Below are 24889 nucleotides of genomic sequence, written 5' to 3' on the forward strand. Positions count from 1 at the left end.
AATTATCTCAGGTGAAGAATACAATGCGTGCTACTCTGCGTTGTGTAACTTTCTCCATTCTCCTGTAACTTCATCCCTCTTAGCCCAAATATTTTCCTAAGAACCTTATCCTCAAAAACCCTTAATCTCTGTTCCTCTCTCAAAGTGAGAGTCCAAGTTTCACAACCATACAGAACAACCGGTAATATAACTGTTTTATAAATTCCAACTTTCAGATTTTTTGACAGCAGACCAAATGACAAAAGCTTCTCAACCGAATAATAACACGCATTTCCCATATTTATTTTGCGTTTAATTTCCTCCCGAGTGTCATTTATATTTGAATTTTTCCACCTCTTCGAAGGATAAGTCTCCAATTTTTATAGTTCTATTTCGTACAATATTCTGGTCACGAGACATAATCATATACTTAGTCTTTTTGGGATTTACTTCCAACCCTATCGCTCTACTTGCTTCAAGTAGAATATCCGTGTTTTCCCTAATCGTTTGTGGATTTTCTGCTAACATATTCACTTCATCCGCATAGACAAGAAGCTGATGTAACCCGTTGAATTCCAAACCCTCTGTGTTATCCTGAAGAGAATTGAATAATTACAAGCAAAAACTCAACAAAGGATACAAAGTGTAGAGATATGCTTTTTACGTTGAAATGAAGGGTTGAGAGCCATAGTGGGCCAAGCGACATTTATTAAAAACGGATAAAGCAAGTGTTAAAGTTAAGTGAATACCATAGTTTAATAAAGATTGACTTGTCATTTAGTTTTAATGTGTATACTTTATATTACTTGCTATATGTTTCCATTTAATTATGGTAACAACTTCATTTTAACCCTTGTTTTCTACGGTTTTAGTGAACGGCGCTTGGCCCTCTATGGTTCTGAACCCTTCAATTGCTGCTTATAAAAGAACGGACACAAAAATAAATGTTGAATTTAGAGAAGAGTTAATCATACAGTGGAACACTTGTCAAATCTTGATAAATCGAAACCCTCTGTGATACGAAATTTTAGTCTTTTCCCTTCCGCTTCACAACAAAAATCTTGCCAATTCGAATAAGTTGAAAGCAATACATAAATCGAATTTTTGGCGGAGGAAATTTCAGGTTAATATTGTGGAAATTTAACCTCTATAATTCGAGTTTAAGACGATCCGACACACTACTCATGGAACCTCTATAAATCTCATCTGCTCATTCTAACTCCTATAAATCGAATTTAAGGTAGATCGAACCTCTATAAATTGAAGCTGCTCAGTCCTCTCCCTTTCCTTTCACTCATCTTGTTTTGTTTTTGCGTACCGTCCTTGAGTGATTACAGTACAACTGAAGGGTTCAGAGCCATAGTGGGCCAACCGCCATTTATTAAAACCGGAGAAAGCAAGAGTTAAAGTTAAGTGAATACCATAGTTTAATGAAGATTAACATATCATTTAGTTTTAATGTGTATACATTTATATTACTTGCTATATGTTTCCATTGAATTATGGTAATAACTTCATTTTAACCCTTGTTTTCTACGGTTTTACTAAATGGCGCTTGGCCCGCTATGGTTCTGAACCCTTCAAGTGTCATTCCTCAGATCAGGTTATTGCTACTGAGGGTTAGGTTATTACTGAAGATTAAGTACTCTTCTATACTTCGTTCAATAATGTCTCACAGGAGATGTAAACATTGCCGGCAGAGGAGGAGAGAAGTATAATTGCTATTCAACCAATGGCAGAGGTTTTATTCCACACTTGACTTGAAGTTGGGCGGTCTGAAGTGTTCTACCCCTGCCCAACTTCAAGATAAGCATGCAATGAGACTTCTGTCATTGGTAGAATATAAATAATACTTCTCTCCTCTTCTGCCAGCAATGTTTACTTTCCTGCCAAGCATTATTATTTTTTTTTTTAACTGGCCAGAGGCCGTTTTCCAAAGTTATCTATTTTTGTTTTCTGTTTGTTTACCTTTGTTTCCTTCTTTTTTTTTACTTATTACTAATACAATCACAACACCCATGTCCGAGGCGGGACTCGAACCCACAACCCTTCGGACCAAGCGATAGGGACATGCCGTGCCCCTACCGCTTGAGCCATCCGGGCCGGCTAAATATGGAACGAAGTATGGTTCGTGACCGATAAGGATTCAAAAAGGAAACAATAATTTATTACTACTGAAAAGCGAAAGGTGATTGAAAAAGTGAAGGCAGATATTTTTGTCATTGTAACAATATAAAATGAAATTGAAACTCAAACGCTTAAGAATATGAAGCAAACTAAAATTACAGACTTCCATAATCCAAAAAGTTCCCAAAAAATATTGTAGGACAGCTAAAGTAATATTAAAATTGAACCTCGATTATTCAAAACCTCGATAAATCTTAATATTTTGCCATTCTCTTGGAATTCCAATTATCGAGTTTGAGTGTAAATAATCGAGTAACAGGATGTAAAATAACAGAAAATATTGGAAGGAACATGAGAACAGGATTCCAGCAACGAGATTAGCAATGCTTATTCTAACATACAAACCCATCGACAGATGAGATTGTGTTCGACCTTTTCTAAATTGAGAAGACAAAAATTTCCTAGAAACCGGAACGGACGTGGAGGACCAATCGATGTTTGGGTAATATTGATGACGATGATGACGTGACACATTGCTATAACAAATAGCACTGTATTTTCGATCTCGTTTCACAATTTCTTTAACATTTCTCTTATTGTCAATCAGAATGCATGTCACACAGCCTTATTAGACATTTTCTGTCAGAAGACGAATATCATAATTCAGTGATAAAAAAACGCTAGTCGTTGAATATTGCTTTTTAAATAAGAAATAATAGTTTCCCCTTTTCACCCACTGAAATACAAAAATATTCTTTACATCTTTCCCTCTCGATTTCTCTGTCTCTCTCTCTCTCAACCCCATTATTTTTCTCTACCTCCCCTGAAATTTCTATCGGAAAACAGAATTTATAGCTGACGTATTTCATCGTCGCTACAAAATAATTAAAAATAATGACCTCTTCTGAGTGCGTTTTTCAATTGCGGTATTCTACAAGCGCGATTAAAAGTGTACACAAAACTAAAATAGAAATTATAGCATAAAATAAGATATATTTCACAAGAATTCTAAATCTTAACTGATATCCATTTACACTTAATGTATTTACTATTATATCAAGTAACGTTAATTGTACGTGCACAAGTCTATTACATAATTTTGATCACAGTATTCATGCTCTTTTCTTCACCAGTATCTTCTTCCTTATTTTGTGTTGTTGTTTATGCTATTATTCACTCACTACTAATATCGTTACTGTTATCATTCTCATTCTAATCTCCTTTTTTATCGTCATCATCATCATAATCATCAATATTACGACTACTGCATTTACCATCTTTATGATGATCATAACCAGGGAGAAAAACTTTTGTTTACACATTTTTAATAAATTTAACAGCAGAAGATGTTATACAGAGTGCTAAAAAAAGTATCCAATATTTTAGGAGGTGATAGTATGCATCAAAACAAGAAAAAAATATCTAATACACATGGGTCCCGCAACACATACTTTCTGAGATCTGAACACTTGTTCATAGGAGGTGCTCAATTGACGTCCATTTTGGCAATGCATTTTTCTGCCCTACAATACAGCAGGCTACCAGATAATCATACCGTAGTTGACACCCCTGGCATGGAAGACTGATACGTCGCAAGGAATACTGAAAAGAAAAGTTTGGTTGCGGATATGAGCGGAATTCAGCAGAGATGGTGTTGTGAATTTTTGTAATCAGCATGTGTGGGCTGATGAAAATTCCCATGCAGTTGAAGAAACAAGGCATCAGTACCGATTCTCAGTCAACTTATGGGCAGACGTTCTTGGCTACATGCTGCCATAGAGATTAACTGGAGCTCGTTATCAGGACTCTTATTAACGTATTGCCTACCTTGCTGGAGTATGTGCCATGTCAGCAAAGACTACAGATGTGGTTCATGCATGATGGCAAACCAGCACATTTTTTCCGCAATGAGCGTGAACACCTGACGCTGATATTTCAGGACCGCTGGATTGATTGGGGAGGCCCCAAACCTTGCCCTGCTCGTTCCTCAAATCTAAATCCCCTAGAAGTGGTTATCAAGAACAACCAGGTCAATTTCAAAGAGGAATGCATTGCAATAAATGGACGTCACATTGAGCACCTTCTATGAACAAGTGTTCAGAACTCAGAAAGTATGTATTGTAGCACCCTTGTTTATTAGATATTTTTTCTTGTTTTGATGCATACCAGCACCTCCTAAAATATTGGATACTTTTTTTTAACATCCTGTATATGTACGATTTTGAATAACTAACACAATGTTTCTTGTACATTACAATACAGATTTAATAATTTAAAAATAACTGCGTTCACATATGCAACTTTTCAAATTGCTGGAGTATTACATCATTTTCGTCATAATAGCAATACTTTCTTGAACTCCCTTTTATATGCTGATGATAAAGTAATTATCCAAGACAGTGAGGATAAATTACAGAAATCAATTTATCTTTTAAATAAAATAACAAAAGAATATAATTTTAAAATTGCAGCTCAAAAAACCAAAACAATGGCATTTAAAGGAAAATACCCAATAAGGACAAAAATAGTAATCGATGAAATAATTATAGAACAGGTTAAATATTTTAAGTACCTAGGATGCTACATTTCATATGAAAGAGATATAGACCTGGATAAAAAACTTAATAACTTTCGAAATGTCTGTGGAACAATCCATAGATCTTTAAAAAACAAAACAAGAAAAGATACACGGATAAAATTTTTCAATACAATCGCAGTACCTATGCTAACTTATGGAAGTGAAGCCAGAATAATGACAGAAAAAGATAAATCAAAAGTCCAGGTAGCAGAAATGAAATTTATGAGAAGTACACTAGGATGTACAATACAAGATAAAAAGAAGAACATAGATATACGGAAGAAATTAGAGGTGGAACCATTGCTGGAGAAATTAAAGAGAAATAGCAGAAGGTGGTGTGAACATCTACAAAGGATGCCGAACTACAGACTGCCACCTTTAGCAATGGGATATAAACCAAAAGGAAGACGAGATGTAGGAAGACCAAGAGCGAAATGGGCGCCGGAACAGGTTCAACATGAACCTAATCCTTGAAGTGAAGAAGAAGAAGAAGAAGAAGAAGAAGAAGAAGAAGAATAGCAATACTTGAATACTTCAACCCTGCTTCACAGGGAGCTTCTACCTGAAAGCCAGATTTACATAGTGATATGATATATTTATTCATCTATCATGTATCTGTAATACAGACCTGTTACAATTCTATATTACCCCAGATCTGCATTACTTTACAATTTTAATCACCTATGCCAAGTCTCACAACTAAAAACAATAAACAAAAACAAAACAAAAAAAAAACACAAACACATACACACTACAAGATCAATTTAATACACCATTACTTATACTTTCTCTTCCCATTTCATCTTCATTACCATTAAAAATTTTCCCAATTTATTTAACTCTTTTATATTAGTTATATTACATATTTTCTTATGTGCTACATATCTATTCATATTCAAAAACTTATTATTTATCCATTTTTTCCTTGTATTGGCAGTTACTATTATGCGAAAATAAACATTTTAAGATAAAATTTCGTCAGAATGTCTTCTTCGATCTCCACCTGACACCAGTCTTATTATGTCTTGCAAGAATGTTAAAAAATGTTATTTAAAGAAGCAAATCTAAGCATAGGGCGCTTATCATGTTCGAATAGCTTGGCCCTTAATCTTGGCTTTGTTAGGTTCATGGAAACAAACCAGTACGTATGTGCTGCTTAAAATCGTAATAGACTATTTCCCGCTGAAAATTTACGAATCCTCGGACACAGTTCATACTGTAAGGAATTATAAAAGCTAAAGAAGTCCTCGTCATTATACGTAGGCCTACATTTCAGCAGTGTAGTAGGGAAAATTAGGGTCTGTTAGACAGTCGGGCATGTTGAACACTTTGTACTTTAACGTGTTATCTCGCCACTTGTGCGCACCACACCACTCGTGGCTACTTCCGTCATTGACTTCTAGCAGAATGTGGTGCCCACAAGTGGCGAGGTAACACGTTAAATTACAAAGTGTCCAACATGCCCGACTGTCCAACAGACCCTAATTTACCCTATGTGAAAGATCAATTAATTTTAGCTGCAACTCTGGAGGCAAATTTCCTCAAGAGCTTTAATTTGTGTTGAATCATTTCCACCTAGCGTTTCTGAATACTTCATTTCTTAATAAGCAATGTTTTCCACATATTAAGGACAATACGTCTCTTCCTTGTTCTATACATCGCTGCTCTACTTAACGTATGCATGGACAACATTTGCACCGCTACCCCTCTTTTGGTGCTTTCTAGCAAGGGAAGAAATTTAACCTGCGCGCAAAGCAATCTTCCGCCGCGTGCTTCAGCCCGTACGGGCTTGAATATTCACCGCTGGCTTAAGACGATAGTAAATCATAATAAAAGCAAACATCTGTTGCTTAGACAGGATTCCAACTCACGGAAACATAAAATCAGTGCCATAGGCGTTGCTCCCATCATACATTTACAGCAATTCTGTACTAAATAATCCAGCAAGGAAATTCATTTAAATATTCTATAATGATGATATTTTTTGTCTCGTCTTTCAATTCAATTCGTTTCTTTCTATGTATCCAATAACAATGTACGTTAATATGTATACACGTGCTAGTTTCATGATGTGTGGATTGAAGACCTCTGCACCGAATGAAGCGATTATCAATGAAACATGGAGAACGCACAACAAGAGCGATTAAGCGGCGTTATTTGATAGCTTTGTTTTTAATTAGAGAAGCCGTGTCGACCGGGTCAGCAGTTGTGATTACAACGGCTCTGCTAAATCTCTGCAGATGCAGGGATTAAATCCAATTAAATATCGAACAAAAATTTGAATTGTAAAATTTGATTCTGCTTTCAAAACAAATTGAAATTGATGTGACAGTAATACATATCATCATTAAAATACGACTCTCGTATATAACATCGTTCAGAAATGTCTTACTTTTTTGTGAATTAATGTTCTCTTTATAAATATTTATTACCACACTGAGAATGTTTTCGCGCATACGTAATGTATCCTTTTGCACGATCGTGTTTTTTCTTGCATTTACAGTTATTGTTGTTAGGCATTGAAAATTAGAATTCCCGCACGGAAACTAGTTGCTAGGGAAACGATTCTTCATAACATAAAACTATACTGAAATAGACCTATTACAGTGCACTTATTGTTACTGAGTTTTGCGAAGGCTTTGTAATAATATTGCTCTAAATTTTCAAGCAAAATTCAGCGTGATTCATAAGTACCTTTACAAACTTTGTGTATAATGTAGAGGTAAAATAAAATTAAAATATTGTATACAACTTTTCCCGCAAATCTTTACTTTCAGAGTTATTGTGCATAGTGTCCTATCTTGCTAGACATCAGAAACGGGCCAGTAAAGCCTTCGGGTGTGTCACGTTCGCCTACATAGCGACTACGGTAGATGTTTATTTTTGTACATCCCACTACAGTTGATTCCGACTTCATAGGACTTTGTTTACTGTAAGAAGTTATGGTTCAGTTATATGGCTTTGTTGCAGTTCCTACCGTCACCACGTCTCGTAAGTACGCATTCATTCTGCCGTCAGTTCAGTAGGCTTCACTTGTGTAGGTACAATAGGTCGTACAGAATCATTTGCTTGGCCAGCCAGATCACCGGACCTGAGCCCCTTGGACTTCTACCTTTGGGGCCATCTGAAGGCGCTCGTTTATACCACTCAAATTTTGAACGTAGTATAACTACGGCAACGAAATCAAAACGGCTATGAAACTGTTCGGAAAGAGTTGAACGGAATCTGTAAAATTCCAAGATCAGTACATACCTATGTAAAGTAAACAAAGTCTATCAGGTCGGAATCAACTGTAATAGGATGTATGATTAAGGAACATCTAAAGCACTCGATATGTAAGCTAACATGACACATCCGAAGATTTTACTGGTCCATGTTTTTGATACCTAGCAAGGTAGGACATTCTGCATGGTAACTCTGAAAGTAAGGATTTGCGAAAAAAAAAAAGTTACATAGAACATTTTAGTTTTATCTTTACCTTTACATTACACCCACAAAATTTGTACAAATATTTATGAATCATCCTGTATATTGTATTTGCAATTTTAAAAACATGATCGTGCAAAATATGTTGTACAATACTCGGGTGAGAAGTGCATTACAAATTCTCGGAAATTGAAAAACTCACACTGCTCGTTTTTCCAAAAATTTTCTCGATTTTGTAAAAAGCACTTCCCAACCTTGTATCGTAATGTACTATTGCATTGTCGTACATGTTATGAAAAATTATAATATGATATTATAAGGATTGCAAGGAATGGCTTCAATTTAGTAATGAACTTGTTTTCGCCAAAATATAGGGAATTGCAAATGAACAGATAATATAATTCTTAGGAAAATATTTTTGAAAATTGCGAGAAAACGGAGTCAGGTAAAAAACAAGTTCAAAGAAATATTAAATAAATTTTAAAATGAGATAGTGCAGACTGAACGACATGGATTGGATGGATAGAGAAGAGTGGAGAACAAGAATAAGATTTTAAGACTTTAGGCACAGAAAGATGTGTAAACACTATGAATCTGTATATAAATGAACAAAATAAATAAATAAATAAATTGTTATTATTATTATTATTATTATTATTATTATTATTATTATTATTATTATTATTATTATTATTATTATTATTATTATTATTATTATTATTATTGCTGTTTAGTCAACTGTCCGAAGCCAGGTCTGAACCTCACAAGTGATACCAAGGTGGCACCACTTATGAGGCAACTAGGCCTGGAGATAATGGAATAGGGTGGCCAGTTTCTTTCTCCCATCCATTGCATACATTTTTATTGTTATTGTTATTGTTATTATTATTATTATTATTATTATTATTATTACCGGTATTATTATTCTTATTTGAGAAGGTTTTAATAATTATGAGTTATAATAATACATTATGCAACGAGCCTATAATGATAATAATTAAGAAGCGAGTATGGATGTTTATGAAACGAGCGCAAGCGAGTTTCATAATTTTCATACGAGCTTCTTAATTACCATTATAGGCGAGTTTCATACGACTTTTTATGCTCGACCATATTTCTAACTTGAAATTATTCAGATGTATACATTTTATTTGTATCTGACAAGATCGGAAGTGACCTTGTTCTAGGTCGTGAATTGTGAGATTTGCGCAGACGCGAAAGTATTGATTTTTTCCGAGGAACAATAATGTCACTGACCTTGATGTAATCCCGTTAAACTTGTAATAGCTAACCTTGATCATTGAATTCGATATTGAAAAACGAGATGACAAATTGAATTTATTTGAATATTATTTACAATTAACGCTAATTATTATAGTAACAGAACATAACTTTCTGCGACAGTATTGGATTTCCAGCCTCCGTGACTTTTCGCTAATTCTCTTTCGATTGCATATCCGAGAATAATCGATACTTGCGGTTTTATAACGGTACAAAGCTGACTTGACATTGACTGAACACCTGTAAGCTGAGTTGTCATTGGCTGAAAACACCTGTACTTTAATGAGTAGGTATACTTTAATGACATACATTGAAGGACTGCTACCAGGTGTATAATTACTACATTTCGGCATGGTCGAGCATAAAAATTTTACCTGTATAGTATTTCCAAATAACGGGAATTTTGTGAAAAAGAAAATACTCGTATGAAATTTAGATTTACCTTAACCTGTAACCGCGGAAACAATCTTACTTCCCTCAAATTAAAAGCGAAAATGGTAGCCTCAGTGCATTGCGATTACTAAACAAAATGTTGTGGTGCTCATTTTTAAGTGTTGCACCGTCCTATGAAACTCGGTTTTAAAAATCTATTACACAGATTGCGCACATTTTTCGCGTCGTAATCGGTGTGTCTGAACAGCGATTTCTCTGTGGTTTAATTTTCCAGCAAGTTTTAATTATATTGGGCAGCAGAGAGGTGCGTCATATACGTTGCTTTGGAGTCGCATTTGTCGCAGCCTGCATGTTGCAATGAAGGAATAATTACAGCGTGAAACCCCGTAACATCCAGCTGCTAGAGTTGCGAACTCAAACACTCACGTTGTGTCCCTTAATGTGCAGACATGTAATTTATTATATGTATTAATTATACGGACGTATCATTAATAATGGACAAAAGAGAAGAAAAATGATGCTGTTTTGTTTTATTTTTCAAATAATGGCATAGACTTAGAAACATACAATTCTTCGGAACTACGTATCGGTTCCATCATCACAGAAGGCAAGGAAATGGAATATATCTGTTGGATTCGGCATCAGAAGTTATTAATAAGTTTTGAACTGTGTGTTGGTAAGTAGTCCAACAAACATAATATTTTTCTTTGCTTTCCTTAATGTCGCAAAAATTACGTCACTCCCTTGCATTCTTCACCAGAAGCTATTCTTAAGGTTTGAACTGAGTTTTGGTAATTAATCCAACAAATAAGATACTCTTCCCTTTCTTTCCCTGATATTTGAAAAGTTGTGTTGCTCCGTTGGATTCGTAATTAGAAGTTATTCTTTAGGTTCCAAGAGAGTTTTGGTAATTAATCCAACAAATAGAATACACTTCTCTTGCTTTCCCTGGCATTGGAAAAGTTACGTCGGTCCGCTGACTTCGTCACCAAAAGTTATTCCTAAGGTTTGAACTGACTTTTGGTAATTAATCCAATAAATAAGATACTCTTCCCTTGCTTTCCCTGATATTTGAAAACTTATGTTGCTCCGTTGAATTTGTACTAGAAGTTATTCTTGAGGTTCCAAGTGACTTTTGGTAATTAATCGAAAAATCTTGCTTTCCCTGGCGTTGGAAAAGTTACGTCGGCCGCTGAATTCGTCACCAAAAGTTATTCCTAAGGTTTGAACTGAGTTTTGGTAATTAATCCAACAAATAAGATACCCTTCCCTTTCTTTCCCTTATATTTGAAAAGTTATGTTGCTCCGTTGAATTCGTAACTAGAAGTTATTCTTGAGGTTCCAAGTGAGTTTTGGTAATTAATCCAACAAATATAATACACTTCTCTTGCTTTCCCTGGCGTTGGAAAAGTTACGTCGCGTCGGTCCTCTGGCTTCGTCACCAAAAGTTATTTCTAAGGTTTGAACTGAGTTTTTTTTAATTAATCCAATAAATAGCATGCTCTTCCCTTGTTTTCCCTGATGTTGAAAGAGTTACATCAGTTCTTTGACTTCGTCACCAGAAGTTATTGCTAAGATTTAAACTGAGAGTTGTAATTAATCCAACAAATAGGAAGGGTACTATTCCATTGCTTTCTCCGATGTTGGGAAAGTTATGTCGCTCTGTTAGATTCATCACCAGATGTTCTAGTTGGATGCCACAGTAGACTTTACACAATGAAAACATTGTGTCACAATACACTTCACAATTATTTATTTAGTTATCATTTAGCCCACTAAAATTATATAAATTCTTCTTCCATCATGCATTAGCGTAAAACATAATTATACTTGGTAAAGAGTGGGTAGAACGGAGAAAAATTCTCCCTCTCACCGGGATTCGAACCCGGGTTTTCAGCTCTCCTTGCTGACGCTTTATCCACTGATTCAAATTCCGATGCTGAATTCAATATCTTCAACCAAAACTTTCTTCAAAGAATATTAATTTCCATATAAATTCAAATTCTAGTGGTCGTAATGACGATAAATGTTATTATTGTTATTAGTTCTCATTCTTATTACTTATTATTATTATTATTATTATTATTATTATTATTATTATTATTATTATTATTATTATTATTATTATTATTATTATTGCTTTCTATTTTGAAGTCCGAAATGAAATTTCACTCTTGCTAAAATTTATACATAGTTTCGCCATTTTCTAAGCATGTTCTTTTACTCAAGAATATTGAGCGAGTATACGCTTTCCTACTTAAAATTCGTGTTCTAATGTTCTGCACTGATATCCATCCTCTGTCGAAGTCCTTAACAAGCAACTTCTGGTCTTCACTGACGACTGCTGACGCCTTTGATTGGACCTCTGAACGTGACTGGCCTTCCACCGTTGCTTATACTGCCTCGCAATATAAAACAGAAATGAACGATGGAAATAGGGCCAATTGAACTGTCCGTACGCGTGCTCTGTGTTAAGATTTCAGCACTGAAGAGCCGCTTGGGAATAGTTCAGAGTTGATGACAGTTTTACGGAACGTACACCAACACCTTGACAAGTGCAAGTGTGTACTAACCAAGTTGCGTTTGCAAAGCTGAGCGTGAGACTCATACTTAAAGAAATTGGCAGTGGTTGAAGATATTTTATACTGCCATTTGACAAGTCAAATGCAATTAGTTTACGGTAGTGAAGGGCGATAGTCGATAGTACTATCGATACTATCGATAGTTAAGACTTCAACTATCGAAACTATCGATAGTTAACACTTCTAGTGTCGAAACTATTGATAGCCAAATTGTTTCCAATACTATCGATAGTTCATACGATTATTGATAGTATTGAAAAAGGGCAGAAGGAGATATTAAATGATAGACAACATTAAGACACATGGATCATATGCAGAGACTAAGAGGAGGGCAGGGTTTGCAGTGAAAGACTGAAAGTCAAGAGCAGCCCATTGTTATAAATCTTAATTTTTATTTTTTTAGAGAAACCAGGTAGCTACTTAATCTTAATCTACAGACTTTTCTGTCACTTTTCAACATAGTTTCCATTTCTTGGCACAGATTTTTCCCGCCGTTCTGTATGTTTGAAAATCCCCTTACTGTAGAAGCCCGTTTCATCTTTCCGAAGACATTGGCGCAGTGCTTTTCGGATATCCTCCATCGTCTCGTAGCGTTTGCCTCGCAGCTGCTCCTTTACAGAACCGAAAAGATGGTAGTTGGAGGATGCCAAGTCGGTACTGTAGGTAGATTGGGGAAGAATTTCCCATTCAAATGTTCTGATTTTGTCCACGGTGACACCATCAATGTGAGGCCACGCGTTATCGTGTTGCAGGATGATCTTCTTTCCAGGGCGTTTTTCGCGCAATGCACGATGGAACTTCAAAACTGTCTCTGAAGTCTGAGGTGAATTTCAGCAGCAGATATTTCTTCTTTAACAAGGAATTTAATGATACCAGACATCAACGAATCATCGTTGTCGACCATTTTGCAAACATTTCCTGTGGTCACATGATAGGAGTTAATGACGTCACAATACGTCAACACATAGTGTAAAGTCTATAGATTATGATCATATAATTGTTTTTGTTACATTGTTGAAATTGAAATTATAGCAATGTATTGGTCATGACTTTCAGTACGACCCTCTGTATGATTGAATTAATTTAATTTATGGGCTTAATACTTCATGTTACATCAAATTTAGAACATACGAGGGTAAAATTCTGTTTACAATACGTCTATTTACGGAATCAATACTCGCTCCCTCATGTCAAGGCATATGTTTTGTTGAAGACAAATACCATCCTGCTTCCGGCCTTATTAGTAAACTCCGGCTTGCGGATTTCAGTTATTTGGTTCCTATTTTGCAGGAAGATTTGATTCCATGTCCCAAGTCAATCAGAGCTTAAAATTTTTGCCTATTGTATTCGAATCTATTGTAATTGGCAGCTTTTGTTTGCTGCTGCAAAACATTATACGTTCCGTATTTTGGTAAATCGGATTACAAAAGCCGATGTTCAGCTTGTCGCTGTAATGGAAAAGACTTACTAATTACTAGTAGCGGAATATTGGCTTGTGTGTTACTGCAATTAGAAAGGCAGAAAGAGCCAGATTCTGTTGCCTCTTACAGACGTAGCAATTAGATACAGATCTAGAATTTCTACTGTACAGCAATTGATGTCTTGTTCATAGGCCTAAAGCAATTTGAAATAAAATTAAATGTAGGCGGTATCTTATATTACGAAGATTATTTAAAAACAAAATATTGATGCGGTTATGATGGTGCACGGTTTAATAAAAATTAGAAAGAAAACGCAAGTAAAAGAGGCGCGTGAAGAAATTTTGAGGGGAGAGAGTTCCTAAGCTTTCTAGACTAGGAGGAGATGTAAAGTTTACATCTACCTTCGAACATAATACTGAAGACTGTAAGGGGTTATAAAGGCATAGGTTATACACTATCTACCGAAAAGTAATTGGACATTGTTTTTGCCCCTTTAGAACCTCGTGGTACCACCTCTTGTTGCTATAACAGCATCCATCCTGTCAGGCATGCTCTCCACTAGTTTGTGTAGGATATCCACTGGAATGCGTCACCATTCCTCCTGCAACATGGCACTCAGTTGGACAATGGAAGTTGGCCGCTTCTCCCGAGACGTCATTCGCCCGTCCAATTTGTCCCAAAGGTGCTCAATGAGATTGAGATCAGGATTCTGTGCAGGCCAGTCCAACCGGTTAACATTATTGTCTGCATACCACTGCATAATAGCCGCCGAAACATGGGGTCAACTTCCATGAAGTGAGCGCCAGACATTTGAACTCCCTCCGTACAAGGCTGCACTTCTCGATAAATTCTGTGCGACAAAAATGCAAAGTCTGTTCATGCGTGTAGTCAATAATATTGTACTATTACTATAGTTGTTAATATTTTTTAAATATCTTATTTAACGACGCTATATCACCTGGACAATATAGCTTGGAAGGAACTGGTGATTGTCCGATCGCCTAATTTTCTTTTCTAGTTCATTCCATTGTGACGGTTGTGACATTTGTACTATAATCTACGAAATAAAATATTTTAATTCATAGAACTACTTGTCCATATTTGTTCAAAATTTATTTCTATAGTGTTTACAGAAGTGTACCTTCAAAATCTCTAAAAGAACATTAAATTTATTGTAGATCCTATAAATCAAACTTTTCTTTTCTTTGACCGTTGTAAGCATTCATGACATGAAGTTCCAATAAGAGTTCTTTAAGACAAGATTTCTGTGAAGTTTTGAGATAAGTAATATCAACTTTTCTTTCTGAGGCATTAGATATCAAAGCATAATGACAAATATATAGATATGATGCTCTAGCTCTGTGTATTGATTACTTCTTTTTGAATATTTGTGACGGTTGTGACCGTCTTGTGACGGTTGTGGCCGTCTTGTGACGGTTGTGGCATTATTTATGTTTCGTTTGACAATAACAGCTAAGCGGACTTTTATTTGCCTATGTTACCTTCTGAACGGCACCATACTAAGCGAAATCTTTTCCAGGCATACACCCGTTATAATGGATTTATTGTTCGCAATCCAAAATAACATCCGCTTGCCCAGCCTGTAAATGGAATAAAATGAAAATGAAGTTTTGAAATGTCGGGAAATGTTTACTTTTGTACTGTGTCAAAAGTGAAATCACTTTTAAATCTCACAGAAGACAAAATCCTTATATTTTAAACTCACGAAAATTATTTCTTTTTTCCAGAGGAGGAGTTGGATGAATTCAACATCCACGTGACCCGACACCGCCCAGAGGAACTCGCCAAGCTAGCCAGAACCACCAAGTTCACGCGCAAAGAGATCCAGCTCATCTACAGAGGTTTCAAACAGGTCAGTAAATTTAAGCTATACTTCGCGCCAAACCTCCTGCATATGACCTTCAATGGCTTTACGTCTCCCGCGCATCACAAGAGTGCAGTGTTGCCTAGTCAAGGAGTATCGTTATCAAGGGAGGGAATTGGCGCTAGGATATATTTTATACTGAAATCCGTTAGCTTACCAGGAATAAAGATACTTAATTTCTAAGTACTCCCGAAAAAAATAGCTCAAACCTTTCTCTCTCTACAATTAAATACGCGAGTTTTAGCGCAGTGTTAGAGAGACAACGCAGCGGGGAATTGATTTCTCTCGCCCTTTCTCTCCTTGTCTCTTTTTTCATATGGGACAGCGATATTACTACGTCGCAGCGATCTGTCATTGGTGCTCGACATATGCAGGAGGTTTGCATTTCAGTGTAGTACTTTCAGCACTCTTTAGCTGTTTATGTAAATGTTTTAAAATTCAATTCCAATATTTATTGCCACCTTCCTTTATACTTGTTATTGGAATATAATGAAGGAACGAACTTAATTTCATTATTATTAGAGACAATGACTGAAGGTTAGAGGAATGAGGATTGGAATCCAAGTAGAGTTATGAAATTGTTCCATGCACATCCATCAATTAAATTTAAATGTAAGAAACGACTTACGTGGTGGTGGTGGTGGTGGTGGTGGTGGTGGTGGTGGTGGTGGTGGTGGTGGTGGTGGTGGTGGTGGTGGTGACTTATTATTATAGCAAAGACATTTACGGTGATGATGATAGTTATATTTATGATAGGGTAGTAGTGAGACATGTATTTAGCGTGTATGTTGTAAATAGTTTATTTATATGGCAATTAAGAAGTTTAAATGTTTATTTTATTTAATTAAATTATTAAAAACTTTACAGTATTTTTATATTTTTGGAAGAAACTTCCTGGTGATAATGTGATGCTGATTCCGATTGTGATTATTAGTTGAAAATATAAGTAGGTTGCATGGTATGAGGGAATTCAATCGTCCTAACAGTACAATTTTCTGGAATTCAAAATATGTTCCAACTACCTTTCGAAAAAATGTCGCAATCGTTAAATGAATGTCAGTTATTGTGAAGTATTGTTCACTGCTTAAGTTAAAATTAAATATAATATAGAGTTTGGAGAAATCTTAACCTGTACAGAATAAGATCCTTAATACGGTGTCGTGTACGTACTTGATAATGCTTATGTAAACAAAAGATATCATATCTCGGACTGCAATTTAAATTACTGTACACCCCTTTACCATTTTCTTAGAAAAAAATGTTGTTACAAACAATTCACAAAGTTTATACACCACATCCACGCAAGATTGTAGCTATTAATTGTATGTAAATTAATGATGATATAAAATCCTAATGCACTATGTGAAACAAGGTGCCTATCTTTGGGACATAATAATAGTAATAACAACAATAACTATGTTTGTATTATAGATTTTACTATTGTTCAGTATTTGATGACAGGTATATAGTTTGTAACCATAAGTAATTTTGTTTTTATTTTTTTTTTTTACTATCGCAAACCAACTAGATAATAGGTGTTTTATTTGTAACTAAGTCAATTCTGTGCATTATCTCATTACTATTGCCTAAAATTATGTATAAAATCACAAATTAATGTAATAATCTTGCAATTTCTCTACACCTTCGATTATAATTTCTAATTTTATTTCATTTTGTTTTAACTGAAAGTAATTATTGCATAACGTATTTAGTATTGTTTACTGTCTCTTAATTAGTGTATTTATATTGTAACTATGACTCAAACCTACTATTAATTCTTTAAAATTGTGTATTATCACTACATAATGTATTTCACATGTAACAAACTACAACTCTAATATACCAAAGGTAAAATAGGGTTTCAATATTTGGATAACAATAATAATAATAATATGTAAACAAAATCGAAAATACTGCGCTTTGCGCAAAGAGGTAGATTTTAATGTCAGAAATAACATTGCAACACACTTTGTGACATTTCCCCTTTACGTGAGTTTTTATTGCTATGCATAACATGACCTGTACCGGACTACACGCGTGTTACAGTGTTGTGTGTTTACATCGCAATGACATGAAGTATAATAAATCGTGATACTATAACTGAATAAGAAACCATTTGAATAAATTAAATGTGCAATAATAGAGAAAAATATACAAAACCAAAACTATATAGCCCAATTATAGACAAAGTTATATATTTTCAAAATAAAAAATATGTAGAAGAATCAAATGGTAAGAAATAACAATTAACAGAATATCTCATCACAAGGGAATAAGCAGTTCAAATGTCCTAGAATAATAGTATAGGCCTTAAGTTTTCAAAATTAAATTACATAAGTTAGGTCAGATGCAACAGTGTTCATGAGTAAGATAGTTATATATAATAAAAGTAATATAATACATTTATATGAACACTTTTTAATGATTGAATAAAATTAATAAAAACGGTTAAAAACCATACATGTTTCGGAGGGATGACAGTCTTCCTTAAGCTACGTTACGCGGTGAACATCTTACCAGCGTCGTGGTACTACCACTGAAGATGGAGGAGCATCCCTCCGAAACATGTATGGTTTTAACCGTTTTTATTTCTTTTATTCAATCATTAAAAAGTGTTCATATAACTGTATTATATTACTTTTATTATATATAACTATCATACTCATGAACACTGTTGCATCTGACCTAACTTAAGTAATTTAATCATGGTTACTAGTGAAGAAAACTTGGTCAATCAGTACCACGACATGCGTTTCCAAAAGGTCAGTCTTCCTTAAGCTACGATACGCGGTGAACATCTTACCAGCGTCGTGGTACTACCACTGAAGATGGAGGAGCATTCCTCCGAAACATGTTTTATTAATTTTCAAAATTACTTTTTAACAGTTAATTATAAGTAATACACTACAGTCGCTGAGTATAGAGAGGAAGCAAAGAATACACAAGTGAAGAGGACGAGTTCACATTTTGAGGGGAAACTTTGTATAGAGTTCTCATATAATTTACTACAATATTAAATTTGGTTGAAATCTATCCTACAGTATCCTATACAAATTTCTACAAAATTATGCATTCTACCAAACCCACTTTAACATTATTAAGGATACTATAATAATTATTTATGCAACATGTGATGATTATGGAATGAGTGAATGTTTGTCTCACTCACTATCGTACGTGTGACAATTTTCACGAGTGTCATAATAAGATTATCCACGACTTGGATACAACATTTTATGGCATCTTAGTATTATAAATTGTAGGAAATAAATTATGAAAAAATTCGGGATCCATAGCTGGCAGAACCTTCATATGTTCTTATGGATTAGTTGCGCATGGCATTGACACTGAATAAAGTGAAATGGATGACCTTGCAGGTTATGTTACAAATGTTCCTTTCTTTTGTTAATATAGTTTCTCTGAACCACAGAACTGTTTTATGTGATATTGCAAAAGTGATACAAAATTGTTAAAGATTGGAAATAAATGATACGTTACCTTCTGTCCTGCATTTCATTTCTTGTTACGTCGCGCGTAGAAGCGGTAAGCAAAATAGCAAGCGTTCCGGTATTACGTCATAGCGAATACGACATTATTTTTATTGGCACGCATGCTATAATAAGCCGAATACGCACGATATCGGATGTAGTAACAACCTGTTTATAATACTAGAATGGTATAAAAATCTTTAAATTGATATGATGAAACTTCGCAATGCTTCTCTGTCAAACAGCATAAAGTTGGAATTTGGTGATGGTGAATGTAGAGTAGAGTAGAGAGATGTTTCCTTGTTTGTTTATTGATTCTGCTAATGTTTTCATAAGCATGTTCCCTAAACAGACCACCAAAACAAGCTGCAATGTAAAATATGGCTGTAAGCGTCTGTGTAGAGATTACGTCTACAACACATAAACATGTCAGATAGCTAAGTAAAAATTTAATTTGGGATTATTCCGCTCACTGCTGAACGAAGCCAGATGCATTGTTTGGGATGCATAGGAAAAGTCTTTGCTTTAGAGTGCTTCATCAAAATTAATGATGCCTGTGATTCAGGTGCAGTCTACATTATCATAATTGAAAATGACTTAGTTTTCTATTGTAATTTATATTTTTTTCACTCATTCATAGTTTCCTGCCCAAGAGCAGGTGTTTCACTGCAAACTCAGCTTTCTCCAATATTTCCTACTTTCTGCCTTCCTCTGAGTTTCCACATATGATCCATATATCTTAATGTCATCTATCATCTGATATATTCTTCTGCCCGAATTTTTCTCCCGCTCACCATTCCTTCCTGTGCGTTCTTCAGTAGGCAGCTTCTTCAGTATTAAGAAGGCGACGAAGAAAATGTCTTGCACCATGTTATATACCCTTAGATAAAATCGACTGAGTGTATATAGAATATTTGTCGATGCCTGATACAGAAAATTCTGGTTTATGATGTGAATTCCAAAGTGTTTCTCGGTTGTTCTGTCACTGGTTTATGAATGCAAAGTAAGGTACCATCTTGCACAAAGATAAGATTTCAATATCATTTTTGTGTAAGGACATTCAGTGTTTTAATTTTCAGCAGTGTTGGAGAAAAATATTTTGCACAGAAACGTTAATATGCGTGGTATCCTTTTGTACATTTAATTACAGAAGCTAAGACATCAATGCTGTCACATTTCTAATCGTATTTATAATATCTTAATAACTGTTAAGGTGGATACAAACAGTGTTTAAACAGCTGTATAGACAGCTAGCGAAGAATTTAGGAGCTTAACTAGGCATATCTTAATATTAGTCAATTTTATTCGTTTACGATAAACTCCGTTAAAGAAATTGATGTGTAGTTACTTATACGGTACATCTTTAGACCAGACCTGGACAACTCATCGAAGGATGACTTGGATGTATACTTACTTATACACCTCTAGACCAGACCTGGACAGCTCATCGAAGGATGACTGGGATGTATACTTACTTATACACCTCTAGACCAGACCTGGACTAAGGATGACTTGGATGTATACTTACTTATACACCTCTAGACCAGACCTGGACAGCTCATCGAAGGATGACTTGGATGTATACTTACTTATACACCTCTAGACCAGACCTGGACAGCTCATCGAAGGATGACTTGGATGTATACTTATTTATACATCTTTAGACCAGACCTGGACAACTCATCGAAGGATGACTTGGATGTATACTTACTTAAACATCTCTAGACCAGACCTGGACAGCTCATCGAAGGATGACTTGGATGTATACTTACTGTACTTATACATCTCTAGACCAGACCTGGACAACTCATCGAAGGATGACTTGGATGTATACTTACTGTACTTATACATCTCTAGACCAGACCTGGACAGCTCATCGAAGGATGACTTGGATGTATACTTACTGTACTTATACACATCTAGACCAGACCTGGACAACTCATCGAAGGATGATTTGGATGTATACTTACTTAAACATCTCTAGACCAGACCTGGACAGCTCATCGAAGGATGACTTGGATGTATACTTACTGTACTTATACATCTCTAGACCAGACCTGAACAACTCATCGGTGGATGACTTGGCTCCTATCGCTATGTGTATTATAACAGTTATTGGACTCAGTTTCTTGTACTGGTTGAAAATAAAACATCCAGTGACGTGTCTTCTCATGATGAGTGCGATTGACAGTAAAGATGTGTATCGAACAACAATAGCTCGTGACAGCTTTAACATTTCAAAAACTGAAAGCAGAGCATTCTTGGTCTTTTTGTGAGGTTAAGTTGATTAAATAGTGTACTTGCGAAAAAATTTTTCCTTGCTTATATGCATATTTGAGAAGTATTAATCTGTCCCATGGTACAGTTGCAAAAATGTATTGTAACTTGGTCAAAAATGTGACGAAAGCATTGAAATCAGACATTAAAATAGGCCTACTGGGTTGACTGCCTCATTGATCGATTAATTAACTGATATATTGATTAATCTATTGATTGATCATTTGACTGGCCGATTCATCGAATGACTGACTGACTGATCGATGGACTGACCGACTGATTCATCGATCGACTGCCGCCTGACTGATCGATCTGTTGATTGACTGTTCGATCGATTGATTGACTAGATCGATCCACTGACTGACTGATCGATCCATTGACTGACTGATTGATCGAACAATGTACTAACTACCTAATTGATGGATTGACTGACTTACTGATTGGTCGATTGACTGATTGATTGATTGACCGATCGATCGACTGACTGTCAATTGACTGAATGATCGATTTGATTATTGATTGACTGACATTATTGAGTGATTGATTAATTGATCGATTGACTGGCTGATTGATTGACTGATTGATCGATCGATTTACTAACTGATTAATTGATGGTTGACTGACTTATTGATTGATCGATTGGCTGTCTGACTGGCTGATTGATTGGTTTATTGATAGATCGATTGACTGATTGATCTATTGAGTGATTGAATGATATATTGACAGTGATGATTAATTGACTGAGTGACTGATTGATCCATTGACGGACTGACAGATTGATCGATTGACTGATCGATTGAGAGACTGACTGATCAATTGACTCACTGATTTATGAATCGACTGACTGATCATTTGACTGATTGAACGATTAAATTAGCGATTGATTCATTCATTCATGATTCATTGATTGATTAATTAATCGATTTATTGATTGATTGATTGATTGATTGATTGATTGATTGATTGATTGACCGATCTATCGACTGTCAATTGACTGACTTATCAATTTAATTATCGATTGGTAGATTGGTTAACTGATCTATTGACTTACTGATTAGTTGATCCATTGATTCATTCTTTCATTCATTGATTCATGTCAAGTAGACAATGACTATGATGAAGAAGACACTAGCAATGATTACACAAGAAGGATAGCGATAATTTTTTTGGGTTATTTTACGACGCTGTATCAACATCTAGGTTACTTAGCGTCTGAATGATATGAAGGTGATAATGCCGGTTAAATGAGTCCGGGGTCCAGCACCGAAAGTTACCCGGCATTTGCTCGTATTGGGTTGAGGGAAAACCCCGGAAAAAACCTCAACCAGGTAACTTGCCCCGACCGGGATTTGAACCCGGGCCACCTGGTTTCGCAGCCAGACGCGTTGACCGTTATTCCACAGGTGTGGACCCGATAGCGATAATGAAGACGACAATGTCAATTATGATAATGGTAATGACGACGAAGGGGGCAATGTTGATGTTAAAGAAGGTGGTAATATCAGTGATGATCCTATAATAATGACGAAACGAAGACGACGATAGTGATGATCTTGATGACTTCAATATCTATGATCATGACAACGAAAACGACGATGGTGACGACGAAGACGACGACGTCGAATAAAATTATGACTGTTTCATTCCTACAGTCATTCACCAATGGTGTTTAAGAAACCGTTGAATTTGAGCCAATCGGAGCCGTAGAAGACAACACAAAATTATCCTATACAAATTATTGCACCTCACCGGTATTTTTTTATTTTCGAAATCAGTACATACATTATAATTTTAACGACCTATTTATTGGATAATTTCAAGGGAAAAATTGTTCCGGAGCCGGGTATCGATCCCGGGACCTCTTACCAACTGAGCTACCCGGGAACTCCACCCGACACCGTCTCAACTTTTCCCTCTATATCCACACAACTCGCGTGGGCTGACGATACGCCAGAGACCCACATCGAGTGCACATAATCTCTGTGTGACTTGGAATTGTGGTTTTCTGTTAACGTACACAGTGACGTATATATTATGCAAATCTAGTCTTTCAGGTGAAGCTCCCTGTAAAGCAGATTTGAATAATTTCAAGGGAAAAATTGTTCCGGGGCCGGGTATCGATCCCGGGACCTCTGGTTGAGCCTATTTATTATTTATAGATCTTGCTTATTAAGATTATTATCTCTTGTATATTATTACGAGCATATTCTTGAAATAATCTAAACAAATGTCATCCGTGCTCTTTATTGATAAAGTACGTGAATTTATCGCCGAATGAACAGCACTCATGCTATTTATTACCTATAATAATATATGCTCGTATACTGCTGGTTATTATTGATTCTGTTGATTATTTGTATAGTCCGAGCGTTCATTTAATACCCAGGCGGTGTCAAAGAGGGCGCTTTCTTTTAAAGAGATAAATATAGCCTAAAGTTTGTTTACTGATTAGGCCTTCTCAGATGCCGCTTCAATCACAAGAAGCTTAACTTATGTTTGATTGTAATTTCCGTTTTCATACCTACTTCACATGGAGTTAAGACCAGTGTTGTATTCGTAGATGCAGTTGATTGATGAAAAGATTAGTAATTTTAACTTCAATTTTAATTAAAAGTAATCTTATAGCTTAAAATGTATTCTCTATCTATGGAGGTAGTAGAAATCAGTGCATTGATGTCGGTATGAAAATAATTGTAACAAAAAATAATCTTTGCAACGAAAACGTGACAACACCGCTTGACATTACAAGTATTGATGCGACAAAAAAGATATATCCAACACAAAGCTTTCCTCTTAGATATTAGTTGGACTCCGGACTATACAAAGACTCTCTGTATTATACAATGTGTAACGTCTTGTATACTTTACGTCATTCATTAGAAATTCGTGCGTCTGTTCCATTCTGATCTAGCAATCTACAGTCGGCTCTCAGGGGATTTCCACCTCACTGGATTAATAACCAGTGTGTATTGTGACGCAATATCTGCGCTATTTGCTATGATAATCTCGAGCCAGTAGGGTTATCCGGCGCCTCTTGAATACAACCTAATCACACATAAGCACTGCTGATCACTGATCCCCTTTAATAATAGAAGTGATTAGGTCCTTATCCAGTGCGCCCCATTTCGGGGTCGTGATCCCTGCAGAGCTGCTTGCAGGCTAAACCGGCCAGTCTATGTACGAGAGAATAAATAGAATTACTAATACATTACGTAATATTACGCAAAAACATTTTAGTAACTAAAAATTCAGCCTAAATTTTATGAAACTATGAAAATTTGATAATGAAGAAATAAGTAATGAATGAAGTTTTTGTATTTGATTGTCATTATGGAAAAAATATATAATTACTGAAGTTCAAGTTTTTTTTTTTTTTGTAAAAAACAAGCTGTACTATTCTAGTGGCATTCAAACTATATCATTGTTCATGAAAATAATTTAAAACAAAGCAA

General features: G+C 35.5%; 1 protein-coding gene across 1 annotated transcript in view; it reads left to right on the forward strand.

Moving 5' to 3' along the window:
* The window catches only part of LOC138697847 (A-type potassium channel modulatory protein KCNIP2-like), a 428016-nt gene that overhangs the window by 226779 nt on the left and 176348 nt on the right, over positions 1–24889 (forward strand). Inside the window, exon 2 of the mRNA XM_069823410.1 lies at positions 15536–15660. Coding sequence (XP_069679511.1) covers positions 15536–15660 — 125 coding nt within the window. The remainder of the gene's footprint in view (positions 1–15535; positions 15661–24889) is intronic.

This window comes from Periplaneta americana, chromosome 4 (genome assembly GCF_040183065.1).
Source record: "Periplaneta americana isolate PAMFEO1 chromosome 4, P.americana_PAMFEO1_priV1, whole genome shotgun sequence".
NCBI classification, from domain to species: domain Eukaryota; kingdom Metazoa; phylum Arthropoda; class Insecta; order Blattodea; family Blattidae; genus Periplaneta; species Periplaneta americana.